At 35.9% G+C, this 17,492-nt stretch overlaps 1 protein-coding gene across 2 annotated transcripts in view; it reads right to left on the bottom strand.

The window, feature by feature from the left end:
* Window positions 1-222: 222 nt before the first annotated feature.
* Tbc1d8b (TBC1 domain family member 8B) overlaps window positions 223-17,492 on the bottom strand; it is a 70,343-nt gene continuing 53,073 nt past the window's right edge. The window contains exons 15-21 of one of the 2 annotated variants that reach the window (XM_075957630.1): window positions 11,417-11,485; window positions 11,026-11,266; window positions 9,788-9,853; window positions 7,861-7,944; window positions 6,721-6,777; window positions 4,037-4,134; window positions 223-2,663 (exon numbers count right to left, since the gene is read on the bottom strand). In XM_075957630.1, the coding sequence (XP_075813745.1) occupies window positions 2,271-2,663; window positions 4,037-4,134; window positions 6,721-6,777; window positions 7,861-7,944; window positions 9,788-9,853; window positions 11,026-11,266; window positions 11,417-11,485 (1,008 nt within the window). In that variant the 3' untranslated portion in view covers window positions 223-2,270. The remainder of the gene's footprint in view (window positions 2,664-4,036; window positions 4,135-6,720; window positions 6,778-7,860; window positions 7,945-9,787; window positions 9,854-11,025; window positions 11,267-11,416; window positions 11,486-17,492) is intronic. The other variant, XM_075957631.1, reaches the window with a different exon arrangement.

Here is a 17,492-nt window from a genome sequence, read left to right as displayed (position 1 = left end):
GCCACTTAATATCTAGTAATAAACAGTTTTGTGCCTAATCTAGTTGAGAATAAATTCTGGTTTTCTGGCAACAAGATTCTAAACTGCAGTAGAAAGGACACCCTCAAATGATATTTTAACCATGTGTACGTAAAATGGATCATACACGACATTCACTTTTTAAATAAACATTTTTATATTTAATATAATAGATTTTAATACTTAGTTTTATAAAGACAAAGTCACTTTATAACATTTAATGTAAAAGTCACAATGCACTGGTCCAGTTTGACACAACAAAATATTCTGAATATTAGGAACAGCTCATTTGCTTAACAAGGTGGCAGCTATAAAACTATAATGTGTTTAGCTTATCTCCCCTGCAGAGCCAGAAAATACATTATTGGCTTGTTAACCTTCATTTATAATCTTCTTGAAACTTTAAAAATCTCTTTAAGTATTTATTTTCAATTAGTCTAGCTTAAAATACAATATTCAGTAATCTTCACTATTCTGACTTTAAAATAATATCAAAAATTAACAGCATATTTTTAAGAAAGGATTTGTTGTAAATACAGCTGACGAAATATTCAACAGTGTGTGTGACAGTGCTTTTGTATATAAGCACAGACCATATGTTTTTCTAGAGCTATTGTCGCATAATTTAACAATCATTACATAAGAGCAGATGTGACAGTTCGCATATAAACTACTAACTAAGATTGAAAATCAGGACATATTTTAGCACATCAATTCTGAGTCAAAGCAGAAGGCTTAGTTCTAAATTATCTCTTTTAAGTGGCAATTTCCTTGAAAAGACAGTATAATCAAATCTTAAAGATGCTACCAGTATTTGGTAAATTCCAACTTACAGATTCTCAAAGACTCAACTTGAAAAGTGTTTTTGCTTCATTGAAAAGAATATATGCTACATGGCATAGCCCTCTGTTTTATTCACAGTCTATTCTTGCTAAAGCCTGACCACACCAATTCCTTCCCAGAAAGGGAGACTTCTTTGGTCACCATGAAGGTCTGCCCCCCCCCCTCTGTTTCTAGTCAAGTAAGAGGGCTTGAAATCAAAGCCTAGCATGAAAGCAGAAACTCCTCAGGCTGATTCCTGCCCCATTCCCTAAGTCAACTGCTTAATAAATTACTCTTGTCAGAGAAGGCAGAAGACAGGACAGGTCCATGTGGTTTGATTGTTAGTTTTTATAAAGTGCTATCAAAGTCCATTTATATTTAAATGGACTGTCATGTAATGTCTGACCTAGAAGAAGCCTAAAGTATGTAAAAAATTGCTCATCTAAGTCAGAGAGTCGAACCTTTTTAGGTAGATGCTGGCAATTCTACATAGTGCCTTAGTAAAAGTATATGTGAACTATACTTTATGTGCTTGTGAAACTAACGAAGCAATTCAGTATTAGTGTAACTGTTCCACACTACCTCCTATAAATTAAAACACAGCTGATGAAAATTCAAAATATAAAGCTGGGACACAAGCAATCACAAGCCATTCTGAGAAGATGCCACACACGACAGTACACTAAAGAAGTTTTAGTTATGTCTCAGTGTAAATGAAAGAGCTATATAGTCAACTGAACTGTTTCTTAACCTTTCTCAAAACAGTGGCTTTATTTTATGTAAACCTAAATCCAATGATGTTTTTCCTTATATCAGTCCAGAATTTAGACTTCTTCATTTGTGTTTAGCAGTAGCATAGTTAGTAGTGTCAACCAGCAAATTGTGAACCCTCAAGAACAGAAAGTGCAGAAGTTGCTTTTTAAGAACTTATATTTCTGTGTTGAACAAAATTAAGTTTTAAAAGTTAATAAAGTTCCAGTAACATAACATAGAAAGCAAAGCCCTAAATGGGCAATTTCCTGGATAATTAAGGCTACAGTTCTAAAGCTCAGTTTTGACAGGCTTGGGGCAATTTGAAAAGCAAAGTTCACCAATATGCCATAACAGCATCACTAATAAACACTTTGCCTTTTGAAAAGCCGCTAATCCCATGGAAACAGCAGCACAAACTTGAAACTGACTCCCTAAAGTGATATGGTGGTGCCCTCTGGTGGTTCCACTGAGCATGTGACCCTGATGCTGGATATCTTGGGACACATAGAATGACAGGATTTTTTTAACTGCAATTAATACAAAGGAATGAATCATTGTGCTTCTGAGTACCTTTCTTTTTGCCTTCAAGCACATAGGCAATGCCATACATCCCTGAGTAGTCTCAGGAATCAAGCTGATCGTACAGGAATCTTGGTAAAGCTAACAGCGGCAGAGATTTAGACCTTGGTTCTAGACTTTAACTGGGAGCATTTTGCATGCTCCAGCTTTGCCTTTAAGTCTAAGGGTCTCTCAAAAAACCTCACCAAAGCTGGTTCATTTAACAGGGAAGCAAGAATCTGTTCAAATGCAAAAGACCACTGATGCTCTTCCCTGGGAGAGGAAGGAGTTTTCTCCACACTGCTCTCTGCGTTCCCCTCACGGGCTCCAGAATCACAGGCTGTCCCGGAGAATCTTCTAGCTGCTGATTTAGGGCTATTGAGTTTCCTTCCAACTTCTTCCATCCTGAGCAAAAGGTTGGTAACAATAGCAATGGCTTGATAGAGTGACTCTTCTTCCGGGTCTTCATGAAATAAATTATACAGGGTCTTTGAAAACTGAATAAATTGTGACTAGAAGACACAAGTTGGAAATATAACATTTTAACATTAGACTTAGCAAATAAAAATGAAACTTAGAAGGGGAACTCAGAAGTGGAGAGAATCCTGTATAAAATTTGTATTATACAACCTTCACCACAGAACTGAGGACTAATTCCATGATACATCTTTGCTCTAGGAAGGGAGGTATGAACCATGAAAGAATATTTCATTTAAGCCCTCTCACATAATTGTCAAATTGAAGAATATTATAAATGAAGAATATTATAAATTAAGAAGTTGTCTTTATTTACTGTTGGGTGACAATTTTGATTATGTAAACTTTCATATTTTCTTTCATGTAATTCTCATCAATCAATTTTAAGAAAAGGATTAAGGACTTCTAATTTGATATCAAAGGGCTGCAATGGACACTGAACTTAGATGCCTTAATATTAGGGAAGAATGACTTTTGGGACCTACCTAGTAGTGTAAGAACTCTTAAGAAATCCCTTTGGATGTACGTGTTTTTAAAGGCAGATACGGGACCAAAGTTAAGAGACTCTAGTTAGTTTGCTAACTGCTCTCAGGAAATTCTAAATATTCCTGGAAAATACTTGTCAATTTAAAAGCTATTCAAATCCAAGAGTTCTACAACTCAGTTGTTCTACCTTACATGTTTGTATGTACATAAAACAAGTACAAATAATATGCTTCATAAAAATATATTATAAAAATGCTTTCCGCCTTCCTTTTTATAGTCCTTTTCATTTATAATGATTTTAGAATAAGTAACCCAAATTGGTTTATTTTAGGAAGCCTTTATTTAACCATCAAACTGGAAAGTTCATTAAGACACTCTAACCTATTGGATAGTTTTGTTTTGGTAAAGTTCTGGGGAACTTCGGTATCTCAATCAACCAGCCTTTCTTTTAAGACTATAAGAACACGTGGGCAATGTATAAGAAAGAGATCAATTTAAATAATGTCTACACTAGTTCTTAATATCGCCTATGCAGCATCAAATATAAGGTCACTGGGGATTACGTAAGATCCATCTTAGTAATTTCTTAGTACATAGCAATAGATTTGACAACAGGTAGGCACTAACTGAATGTTACTTAATACATGTATATTTTTAATGCTGAAATATGCCACATATAAAAATTTTCTATAGAAACACTAAATACATTTAAGCAATTAATATACAATATAAAAAATCTGTTGACCTCTTTCATGATTACTTGAATTTTCTAAAGCTGACAACCTGCAGATTATTTAACTATTTTTTCAATAGTATGTAAGTTTTTTTTCTTTTCCTTTTCTTTTGTGGTATTGGTGACTGAACCATGGGGCTACATGCATTCACATTAATTTAAAAAAAATTTACTTGGAAAATTCTATACCTGATTCATTCTTGGTAAATCTTTAATGTTTTCTTCTTTTTTAAGAAGCTCATCTTGCCATTGACTTAAATAGGCTTGAATATCGATTTTTCCTTTGCCTAAATAAAAGAAATAAACAATTTTATAATGAACAACTAATATTTCCCCAAATCTCAAAAAGAATCAGTGAAAGTGAAAGAAATATCTCTGAGGTAAAAGAGCCCATCTCTTTCAGTCCAGGACACAATCTGAATTTAGCTTTGACCTCACTCACTGGCTTTCAGAAAACATTATCCACTTCTATTTAGACAAAAACTTACTTTTGGAAATTTGATGAATATCAAAAGTAAAGAAAAAGAGGGAAAATGATGTATTTAGATTAAAACAGCACACTTTGGTCCAACAATAATGTCATGTAGTCATACTCATATCAGTAGCCCTCCTGCACACAGATGATAAAGAAATCAGAGAAACATCACCCTTCAAAATAGCCACAAATAACATAAAATATCTTGGAGTAACTCTAATTAAACAAGTGAAAGAGTTGTAAGACAAGGACTTTAAATCTTTGAAGAAATAAATTGAAGACACCAGAAAATGGGAAGATCTTCCATGTTCTTGGGTAGGTAGAATTCACATAGTAAAAAAATGGCAATCTACAGATTCAATGCAATGCCCATCAAAATCCCAGCAAAATTCTTCACAGAACTCAAAAGAATAATACTCAACTTCAAATGGAAAAGCAAAAACCCAGGCCAAAACAATTCTGTACAATACAGGAACTTCTGGAGGCACCACCATCCCTGACTTCAAACTCTACTATAGAGCTATAGTAATGAAAACAGCCTTGTATTGGCATAAAAAACAGACAGGAGGACCAATGGAATTGAATAGAAGACCTGAACATCAATCCACAAACATACAAACACCTGATTTTTGACAAAGAAGCTAAGAACATAAAATGGAAAAAAGAAAGCATATTTAACAAGTGGTGCTGGCATAACTGGATATCAACATGTAGAAGAATAAAACTAGACTCATATCTATTGCCATGTACAAAACTCAAGTCCAAATGGATCAAAGACCTCAGTATAAAACCAACCACACTGAACCTCATAGAAGAGAAAGTGGGAAGTATACTTGAACACATTGGTACAAGAGACCACTTCCTAAATATAACCACAGTAGGACAGACACTGAGAGAAACAATTAATAAATGGGACCTCTTGAAACTGAAAAGCTTCTGTAAAGCAAAGGTCACGGGCAGCAAGACAAAACAACAGCCTACAGAATGGGAAAAGATCTTCATCAACCCCACATTGGACAAAGGACTGATCTTCAAAATATACAAAATACACAAAAGACTTGACATTAAAAGAGCTAGTAATCCAATAAAAATGGGGTACAGATCTAAACAACAAATGAATCTCACAGGGCTGAAAGACACTTAAAGAAATGCTCAACATCCTTAGCTATCAGAGAAATGCAAATCAAAACAACTCTGAGATTCCATCTTATACCTGTAAGAATGGCCAAGATCAAAAACACCGATGACAGCTTATGGTAGAGAGGATGTGGAGTAAGGGGAACACTCCTCCATTGCTGGTGGGAGTGCAAACTGGTACAACCCCTTTGGAAATCAGTGTGGTGATTTCTCTGAAAATTAGGAAACAACCTACCTCAAGACCCAGCAATACCACTTTTGGGTATATACCCAAAGGATTCCCAATCATACCATAAGGACATGTGTTCAACTATGTTCACAGAAGCATTATTTGTAATAGCCAGAACCTGGAAACAACCTTGATGCCCCTCATACGAAGAATGGATAAGGAAAATGTGCTACATTTACACAATGGAGTACTATACAGTGGTAAAAAATAATGACACCTTGAAATTTGTAGACAAAAACATATTGAGTGAGGTAAACCAGACCCAGAAAGACAAATAAAATATATATTAACTCATAAGTGGCTTTTAAACATAAAGCAAAGAAAACCAACCTATAATTTACAACCCCAGAGAACCTAGACAACAAAGAGGACCCTAAGAGAGACATACAGGGATCTAATCTACATGGGAAATAGAAAAAGACAAGATCTCCTGAGTAAACTGGGAGTGGTGGGAGTCACGGGAGAGGGTAGAATGGGAGAGGGGAGAAATGGAGGGGTGTGGAAAAAAATGTATAGCTCAATTAAAAACAATTAAAAAGAAAAAGAAAAGATGGCTAGAAACAAGCCAAGGCCAGGCAGTCATAAGAAAAAAAAGCACCTAGTGGAAGAGTGTTTATAGATATTTTAAAGAGAGATGACTCCATATGTCCATGTATACAAAGAAACAAATCTGAAAAGGATATAGCATAAAATGTTTACAGCCTCTCCTTCTGGCTCGCTTTGTCTAGGGGTAAGAAAGACAAATGCTGCCCGAATTTCTGCCACAAAGATTACCTATTATTTTTGCAATTCAAATGAAATCTTTAAAATAATAAAAATGAATATGGATCACTTACTATTAAATTTTTATAACCTCTGAGATGTAAGTAACAAAAGAGAAATAATAAATTTCTTTTATGTAACTAGAAAACCATATCAGGACAAATCTACAGCCTTTAAAGAAACCTAACCCCTCCCCCTTTATAGCTATTACTATTTATAGAACTAATAATTTAATAAATTGAATGATATTCCTAGATTGTTTCATAGTACCTTTTTCAGGTGTATTTTTTCCTGATTCTGCTTCCTTCTCATCTGCATGCTTGGAAACTAAAGGGAAAAGAGGGCAACTGTATATTATAAAATGTTTAAGTATCTTTTAAAAGTAAAATAATAAAAGAATAGTTTGTATAAAGACTTATAAGCACTTACTATGCTTTTGACCCACCAAAGCAATTTTATGTGACCTGATCTCCTGATCTTAGAATGCAAAGTATCAAAAATATTCATAGTAAAAGAAAAGAACACTGTATATTAATATTTAAAAAATCCTAGATGGTAATACATCAAACTTAAGTATTTGCTTCTGAGTGATAGCTTCTCTATTTGACTGCCTTCAAATTAAGAAGCATTATGTTTATTACCAGGAGGAAAGCCCTATGCAGAATGGAGGTCTGAAGAAGAAGCCACACGCCCTGGGTAAGACAAGAACTCATTGTGAAACCCTGCACAATTCACTGCTTTCTGTACTCAATGTTCTTCTATATAAAGTGGGCAGACTTAAATAGATGGGTTTTGAGGTTTTGTTAATGCTCACTTTACATACAGTAACCAAATAGACACACACATGTTCTCTGTAAGACCATGTACCTATGAAAATGAAACAAATGAGAAAAGCACACACACAAGTGTGTATCACTTCCAATTTATGTGAGAAAGCAGATTCTTCTATTGTACACTTGATTTATAAGAAGTATTCACTATTTAAATAAAAGTTATGGATTGTAAATCATCAATGATTCTATCAGCTTCACCATCCTTTATCAAAGCATAGAAATGGTCTGATACAAAATTTCTTTAATACAATTAAAAGCAAAAATCTTTTATATATACTTTCTTTTAAATAATAAGAAATTTCAAAAAATAAAAATTATTAAGCACAGTCTGATCAGTCAAATATTTACAGACTATGCTAACTGCTATCGTAGTATCACAATGTAAAAGGTACAGTGACTCCAATTCAAGAAGATCTCCACAAGTAGCTAGTCATCAAGATGCCCATGGTCCTGTCTACCTATCTACCTGGGAGACTGAGGCAGGATGATTACTGGAGCCCAAGAGTTTGAGACCAGTCTGAGACCCAATTTATAACAACACAAATTCAGCTCAAAGTTTAAAGGAATATTTATTTACCCTGGAGCTGACTGAAATAAAGCAATTCTTCGGTGGAAAGCTCATCGCCCTTGGAAGAAGTCTTAGACATCACTTCAGTATAAGCTGAAAGCATATAAGCCAAATCACATTTACTAGCAGTGAAGGCAGAGAAGTGGTTCTTAAATGCAGACAAATTGAAGAGTAGAAATTAGATGAAGTGTATAAGAAATGTGTACATACAGAAAAGTGGAAATACTATTGCTCTGCTGTTGTGTACCAAATAAAACATTTCATCACTTTGAATTCTAAAATTTTTCTTCCTTGCATTTCTTCTTTTTTATTGCTTAAGAACTTCATATACGCATATGATCAAATCCATCGCCCCATTTCTTTCTTCCCTCTTCCACCACCATTAATCCCTTCTAATTCCGTGGACTCTTTTGTAAATGCACTGAGTCCTTTTGCTTCCGAGGTCATCTACGGGAGCACGGGTAACCTCCTTGCTTTTTACCAGTTTCTAGAGAGTCATGGAAAGACGAATCTGGTAGTTAGATTAGCTCTGAACATGAAATCTAAAACTCCTGCACTAATAAGGAAACCTGAAGCTCAGAGCTTTACTGTTCCCCACTGTGAGTCAACGGAGACACAGTGTTTCCTAGCTTATATTTTATCCTACTTAATATTCTTACTTTCAACCTCTCCATCAATAATGTATTACATGGAAAATTTAAACATTTAAATGGTAACATAATCTAATAAAATTTATTCTTATAATTAAATTATTATGTGGTTTGACTTTTGTTTTTAATGCTGTGTTAGTGATTTGGGCGTCTGAAGGATTAAACACGGCTTTAGTTTGTTGGTCTGCTAAATGATTCCTTGCTAACCTGAAAAGCCTTTAAAAAGCTTTTGAAGGAAGCCAGGGAGAACATTAGACAAATTATGAAGTGCTATTTGATTTTAATGAATTACTAAATCCAAGCCACTTTTCGCAATATATTTTTTAACAGTAGGGATGTGTTGGGAAATAATCCTAAGGACAGTGGAAAAAGTTTATGAAAACTGAAAGGGCATGGTGACTTTGGAGAAGTAGAGCAAAACAGAAAAAAAAACTGTTGGAGTTGGATGGGCCTCATATCAAGTATATTTGGGACATAATTGAATCTCCCCAACCCTCAGTCTCCTTTTGTAAAAATTGGAAGGATAATATAATCTTTCAAAGATTATGATGCTAAAATAAGAGAGTGCATATAAAATATATTTTACGTGTGTGTTTATGCATGCGTTCAACCATGAGCCTGTGTGAGGGCCTAAGGGTGACATTGGATATAAAATAAAAGTTGTGCACATGCTAATTTAGACCCATCTGCAAGTTTAGTAATCTGCCTAAAGTAAGTTTCTATTTTAATGACAATGACAGCACAAATTCAACAGTATCCCAATATTCCAACGATACATACGTTCTTATACAAGCTATCATTTAAGAGCTAGCTAGCAGGACATGGTAGCACATGCCTGTTATCCTTGCGCTTCTGAGACTGAGCTCAGTCTGGGATATATATTGAGACTATATCTTAAACTGCATACATACACACACACACACACACACACACACACACACACAGAGAGAGAGAGAGAGAGAGAGAGAGAGAGAGAGAGAGAGAGACAGAGAGAGAGAGACAGAGAGAGAGAGACAGAGAGAGAGAGACAGAGATGATTGCCTACTAATAGGAAATTAAAGATCCAACTGATATATGGAATCTCTTCTACAGATTTCATCCTGTCTATATCTATACCTACACCACCAAAAATACTTGTGATATTACTTGAGGACCACAATAAAGCAATAACTTTAAATTATATGGAAAACTGTTTTTTTTGTTAAAGTGAAATTATATGTACAATGATGCCTGTTACAATGGAATGAAGTCTTACTATATACCATTAAAGACTGGTAAAGTCTTACCTGGAGGAATATGCATCTTAAAAAGCAGCTTAAGCTTCTCAGTAAAACTTCCATTGTACATTATATCTGTTCAATAAAATTCAGTTAGAAAACTCAGGTAACTAAACATTAACTAAACATTCAACCAATTCCACCCAAAGTGATTAAGATACAGACAGTAGACAGGAATTAGGATCTAAAACACAGTCAGCCAGTCAGTCTGTCCCCCCACCCCCAGCCCTGTCTCTCTCTCTCATTAGTTTTTCAAAATAAGGTTTTTCTGTGTAACAGCCCTGGCCATTCTGGAACTCTCTCTGTAGACCAGGCTGGCCTTGAACTGCCCCTGCCTTCCTAGTGCTGGGATTAAAGGCATGCACCACCACCACCAGGCAACATAGTGTTTCTTAAGCTAACAATTAACTACCCAGTCAGTAAGATTTTCACTTTCAAGCACATAACCGAAACACTCCACCAGGGGAATAGCATGCTCTATTCACAAGCGCCTTTCTCCCAACCTCATATTTCCCTTTTCTTTTGGAATGGGGCTTTATGATTCATTTGAGGAGAGAGCTGCTCTGCAAGATAATGAGTGAAAAGAAATCATTGCTGGGGGGGTATGAAAAACAAAGGAACAAAACCTATGACTTATCGACTATAGGCACAACTCATTTGTTCAGTATTTCTTTATCACTTATCTAGGCTATGTGGTTAGATTTTTACCCAGGGGGAAAATCCTTCTGTTGTATCTATCTATCTGGTGTGGAAAAATCCTAGACATTCTCTTCCTTCCTGTTAAACCATTAAAACACCCACATCTAACGGCTTGTTTCTTTGAGAGGGCTGGGCAAAAAAGAAATTAATATATGGGCCTGGAGAGATAGCTCAGTGGTTAAGAACACTAGATGTTCTTCCAGAGGTCCTGAGTTCAATTTCTAGCATCCATGTGCCAGCTCACAACCATCTATAACTCTAGTTCCAGGTGATTCAACATCCTCATACAGACATAAATGTAGGCAAAATATCGATGCACATAAAGTAAAAATAAATTATTAAAAGAGATCAAGATGCATAGGTTTAGCAGCAAGCACATTTAAAAGGGGCTCATAATTACTAAACCTGAAGACAATGTAATCCAAAATTGACCTAAACTAGCAGTAATAGGCAGCAAGATAAAATATTTTGGGGTGGTAGGGAATATTTTGGGGGCATAGAGAACATAGTTATGTTTTGCTTTAGAAAGTAGAAGGGCATCAGCCTACCAATTGCAGAGGAGAATTCTTTGAAGTTTATAAGGCAATCAGAATTTTCATCCAACAATCTGAATGTCCATAAAGCTAGTGAGTCTCTGTTTGCAGAATGAGCCCAGGGACTCAACAAGTGATACAGCACTCTGAACTGCTGGCAGTCAATCTGATACTGTTCCAAATATGACAGGCTGGGGTCATGATGCTTCAATCCTGGACAACTCGAATACCAATAACAAGATATAAACAGCTCTTTCTACAAAAAAAATGGAAAAGGAGAGTCATTAAATCAGAAAAAAGTCAAAGAATTTTTCTAAATATGTCTCTTAAAACATAAAAATGTTTAAGAGCAATGGAGATAAAATTCCGCTAAAAGATTAATTTTCGTTAAAAAGGAACAACATACCTTAAAAATGACATAAAGTTCATCCAATTCCTGAAGATTCATCTTCACATCTTGTGATACAACACGCAACTTTAAAAAGATCAAAAGCAACTTAGACTCAGCATTTCCTTTTAAAAAGTCTTTGAATTCACTTGGTGTTTTCCTCTACAAGGAGAAAATATTTTCTTTTCTTTTTTTAAACCTACACATCATTTTTTTTTATTGCAGCTCTAGTAACAATTGCCAAGTTATTTCTTGATTTTTAGTTAGTTGCTGAACTAACCTTGTGTTTCTGATATAACTACTACTTAACTTTAGTGTGATGCGGGAGTGATTTCTTATTAATAAAGAAACTGCCTAGACCCATTTGTTAGGCCAACCCTTAGGTGGGCGGAGAAAACAGAACAGAATGCTGGGAGAAAGAAGCTGAGTCAAGGAGTCGCCATGATTCTCCCACTCCAGGCAGACGCAGGTTAAGATCATTCCTGGTAAGCCAGCTCATGGGCTACACAGATTATGAGAAATGGGCTAGTCCAGGTGCGAGAGTTAGCTGAGAAAAGGCTAGATATAATGGGCCAAGTGGTGTTTAAAAGAATACAGTTTCCGTGTAATTATTTCGGGGCATAAGCTAGAGCTAGCCATGTGGGCGGCCGGGTGCCAGGGATGCAGCCCCGCCACTCCTATTTCAACATTAGTGTACTAATATTAATATAGTACTATAGTACTACTTTGTCAAATAATTGAAAAAGTAAAATAGATCTTGGTGTGATAAAAAGATATCACGAATAAACATCAATAAGAAGAAAAGTATAAATATGGGCTGACAAAATGGTTCAGTGGATAAAGGTACTTGCTACCAAGACTGATGACCCAAGTTCAATCCCACGGACCCATGTAGATGGAGAGAACAAATGTCATAATTTGTACTCTGGCTTCCACATGGATGCTATGGCACATGAGTGCACCCCTCCAGTAAATAAATGTAATACAAACTTAAGAAGGATAACATGGAAAGATGGATATGAAAGTCATCAAGGTGTTCATCATACAGAATGCAGCATATAAAATCAACTAAATGAATTCTGAAGTGTTATGCAAATATATCTGAAGATTGAGATTAAAATAGATAATTTCCTTGGGAAATATGTCACCAAAATTAACTCAATGTGCAAACAATTTGAATAAACAGAACAGAAATGGCAACGAAAGAGCTCCCATCATCAAAAGTTAGCAGACCCAAAGGTTTAGAGGCTTGTTTTCTCAAACTTTCTAATAACAGTGATATCCTATGTACATTAAAGTATTTCAGAGCATAGAAAATATGAGTTTACTACAAAATCTATTATGCAACATAAGCTAAATTGGCATAAAATTAGCATTCACAAAAAAGAAATCCTTAATGGTCATGGTGGTACACACCTTTGATCCCAATACTTGGGAGACAAGAACAGTTTTAGGGAAGTCCGGCCTACATAGCCAGCTTCAGGGCCAACTATGGCTCCATACTGAGACCATGTCTCTAAAAAAGCAAAAGAAATTCTGAAATCAATGCTATTTTAACACAGATGCAGAGAACCTTGCTAAACTGTTTAGTCAAATTATCAAAATAGAACATTAATGATATTATAGCCAGATTCATTTTACAATGCCCTGTCTTATACATGATTTTAGTAGAATTGCTCTGAGTTTATCTCTGTTTAATTTGATCTTGGCTGTCAGCTTGCTATATATTGTTTTTATTATGTTTAGATATGCTCCTTGTATCTATGAGCTCACCAAGACTTTTTTTAATGAAAGAGTGTTGGATTTTGTCAAAGGCTTTTAAAGCATCTAATGAGATGACCATGTGGTATTTTTTCTTTTAGTTTGTTTATATTATAGGTTGACAGATTTTCATATGTTGAACCATCCCTGCATCTCTGGGATGAAGCCTACTTGGTCATGGTGGATGGTATTTTGGATGTATTTGTGGATTCAGTTTATCAGTATTTTATTGAGTATTTTTGCATCTATGTTCACGAGTGCAATTGATCTGTAATTCTCTTGCTTTGTTGGGTTTTTGTGTAGTTTGGGTATCAGGGTGTCTGTGTCCTCATAGAAAGAATTTGGCAATGTTTCTTCTGTTTCTGGAATTCTAATAATTCTTTAATAAAATTTACTATATTAGTAAATAAAAAGCCACACAATCTGAAGATATGAAAGTCATTGTATCAAAGTTAACTTTTGATAATTTTAAAAATTAACTCACTATTAATTTTTAAAAAGAATTGTTCCCATTTCAGTTAGAACTCTGTGTGTGCACTCTACTCCTGAGCTATATCTTCATCCTTTCAACCTAGAAACTTAATAAAATTTCTTTAGTTTAATAAAGGACATCCTTCTGAAATCAATAGTAATAAAATATGGGAAGCATCTCTATTAAATTTAGGAGTATGACTAAAAGGCCTACTCCTATTGCTATTATTCAATATTACTTCAAGGTTTCAAGATCATGAAGTAATAAACACACAAAAGAAAAGAAGATTACTTATTAGGAAGGGCCAAAATTCTTAGCACTGAAAATTAAGCACTCTTTATTTAGGACACCAAAAGTGCTAGTATAAGGTGGAACAATCAGTCAACCAGTGTTGTGGCCACAACAAAATGCAAGAAACCCAAATCAAGAGATTTGCACTTATACCAATAAATAACTGAAAAAATGTAAAGAAAAACATCTCAGTCATTTTTGCCACAAAATGCATTATGAAAAAAATCAATAAGAAATATTTAAGACCTATGTGATGGTTAGCTTTTTGTCAGCCTGACACAATCTAAAGTCATCTGCTAGGAGGGAACCCCAATTGAGAAAATTTCTCCATAAGATCAGGCTGTAGGGAGGCAAGCCTCTAAGGCATTTTCTTATTTAGTGATTGCTGGGGGAGGGCCCAGCCTATTGTAGGTGGGAATACCCTGGAGCTGGTGGTCCTGGGTTCTGGAAGGAAGCAGGCTGAGCAAACTATGATGACCAAGTCAGTGCCCTGACTTCCATTGATAATGGACTGTAACATGAAATGTAAGAAATAAACCCTTTCCTCCTCAAGTACCTTTTGGTCATGGTGTTCCATCACAACAATAGAAATCCTAACTAGGACAATGTACAGGATCAAAATCATAAATGCTTGCTAAAGGACATCTGAAAAGTCAGATAACTATAATGGATATTAAAAAGAAAAATTTAAAGTCTCACCAGATTTCAAAGTGTACTACAAAGGCACACTAATTCAAATAGACATAGTTGTAATAACAAAAAGTAAAATAAAGAACTGCTCCCACATATGCACATGAAAATTCAGGGTATGAAAAGTACAATACAATAAGAACAGACCATACAATAGTTTTCAATGAAAGTTTTTAGTTGGAAAATATTGATATCATATATAACAAAATCTTCCAGGTATATTAACCTGTATGCTAAATGTTAAAATGAAAACTATCATCAGTACTGTGAGCTTATAAAAACTAGGTACTTTTATAATTTGTATAATTTTAGCTAGAGAAAGGCTTAAGTTTTAAATGAAAACCAGTCATTATGAAAGAAAAAGGAAAGACTTGACTATGTAAAATCTGTAATTTGAAGACTCTGACAGACATCATAAAACATGAACAATAACGAGGAAGAAATGATAGGTTACAAATATAATTGTCAAAGAAATGCTACTACCTGGGAGGGTAAACTCTACAGGAGCAGTACTGAGCCAGTGACCTGGGCCAGATCTTGCCTGAGGCAGCAAACTTCACAGAAGCAGGACTGAGCCAGCAGCCTAGGCCAGAGAAGACCTGAGGTAACAAACTCCAGAGGAGCAGGACTGAGCCAGCAACTTGGGCTGGAGTGGGCCTGGGACAGTGAACTCCATGGGAACAGGAGCAGATCTATACCAGGGATATTTGTGGGTACAGGACTGGGCCAGCGACCTAGGCTGGAGCATGCCTGAAGAGGAGAGCTCCACAGGACCAGGACTGAGCTGGCAACCTAGGCCACAGTGTGACTGAGACAGCAAACTTCAATGTAGTAGAGCAAACCCCAGGAGTGCTGAGCAACCTCCAGGAACATGGAGTGACCAACAGGGTGACTGGAACCGTGGCACTGAGTACACTACGATGAGCATCCATCTGAGCCTTGGAGCTACTGGCATCTGGAAGACTGATCACCAGAGTCACAGGCAGCCCCAATTACACCAATTAGAGGAAAAGATGAGGTAAGAACATGCGCAATACCACAAAGAGCAACATGACACCAGTAAAATCTAGTGACTCTATAGCAGCAAGACTTGAACAACAAATATAAATGTAGCAGAAGAAAATGACCTAAAAAGTAACTTCAGGAGAATGATTGAGGTCCTTAAAGAGAATATGAGAAATTCCCTCAAAGAAATGGGAAAAAAGACAAACAAAAAATAGAAGACACCAACAAATCGCTTAAAGAAAACCAAGAAAAAGCAATCAAACATATGAAAGAAAATATTCAATATTCAACTACCCATATATCAGTGCACTCAAGAAAGCTGCTTCTTGCAGTGGGCAGTTATTTATATAGAAACCTACATGTGGTCAATGGGTAGAGACTTTGGAGTGTTAAGCCTAAGTGGGATGTTTATATCACACCCTACTTCACAAGGCTTGGAGATCAATGCAGAGGAGGAGACAGAAGCATTGTAAGATACAAAGGTCATGGAAACTGTTTTTCAGATGCAACATAGAAGGTGTACATAGGAACTCACAGTGATTATGATAGTATGCGCAAGACCCATATAAGTCAAACCAGACACAATCCTAGGAGGTAGGCACAAAGCCTTATTCCTAGCTGAGGAGCTAGCATTTGATGAGTACTGGGAGGGGCAATGACAGTTTTCTAGTATGTTGACTGTACTCCAGGGCAAGCCCCATTCCAAGGATTACTCAGCCAGAAAAACTGGACTCAGTGGGTTTAAAAGAGACACAGCACATGAAGATGAGTGGATCGGGAGGTGGGAAGAATTTCAGAGGAGTTGGTGAAGGGGAATGAACATGATTAAAATACATTGTATGAAATTCTCAAAGAATTAATTATATCATGGTACACTACTTTGTGCACTAAAAGAGTGAGTTAGATCTAATTATACTGATATGCAATGATCATTATATATTTGAATGACTGGTATAATGTGTGATCTCATTTTCAAAATCTATCTTCTCTTTCTCCACCAGCATGAATATGTTTTATGATCTTACACAGTAAAAAGAAATGTAAGGATGCACTTGAAACATTTTACCATCGTTACTTGGGGTAAGAAAACTTCATTTTTGAGATATTTCTGTAATGCTTGAATTGTCTGTAATAAATGTATGTAACCAATATTTTAAGTTAATATTTTGAAGCAAAAACAAAGGTTCTCTGTCCCATGTCACAGTAACATTGCTGAATTATTTAACTGAAATCTAAACCTAGGATCGTCAGAAATGTTAATTTTCCTAGACTCAGGTTTTGTTGTTTTTTTTTTTTTAATTTTCGAGACAGGGTTTCTCGGTAGATTTTGGTTCCTGTCCTGGAACAAGCTCTTGTAGACCAGGCCGGCCTCGAACTCACAGAGATCCGCCTGCCTTGCCTCCCGAGTGCTGGGATTAAAGGCATGCGCCACCACCGCCCGGCGGTTTTGTTTTGTTTTGTTTTTCGAGACAGGGTTTCCCTGTGTAACAGCTCTGGCTGTCCTGGAACTCACTCTGTACATCAGGCTGCCTTGGAACTCACAGAGATCCACTTGCCTCTGCCTCCCCAGTGCTGGAATTAAAGGTGTGTGTCACCACTGGCCAGCAGAGGATCCAGTTTTTAAGTGAGGAGGTTTATAAAACAATAAATCATAATGATAAAAATTAAACAGTGTAGAAGATTATAAACACCAAAGTAAAATTCTTCACCTTGGGATCAGTGATCTAGTCATCTCACTGACCAGAGGAAACCAATATTAGCAGCTACCTACGGAATCATAGCAATGCTTTAAGAGTGAATTCTGTTTTATACACTTTTAATTTTCTTTTAAGTATTACAGAGAAATAATATTTATTAGAAGCATTTGTTATTATG

The sequence above is a fragment of the Microtus pennsylvanicus genome, chromosome X (genome assembly GCF_037038515.1).
Source record: "Microtus pennsylvanicus isolate mMicPen1 chromosome X, mMicPen1.hap1, whole genome shotgun sequence".
NCBI classification, from domain to species: domain Eukaryota; kingdom Metazoa; phylum Chordata; class Mammalia; order Rodentia; family Cricetidae; genus Microtus; species Microtus pennsylvanicus.
The sequence above is the reverse complement of the archived record's forward strand: the minus strand, read 5'-3'. Positions and strand labels throughout refer to the sequence as shown.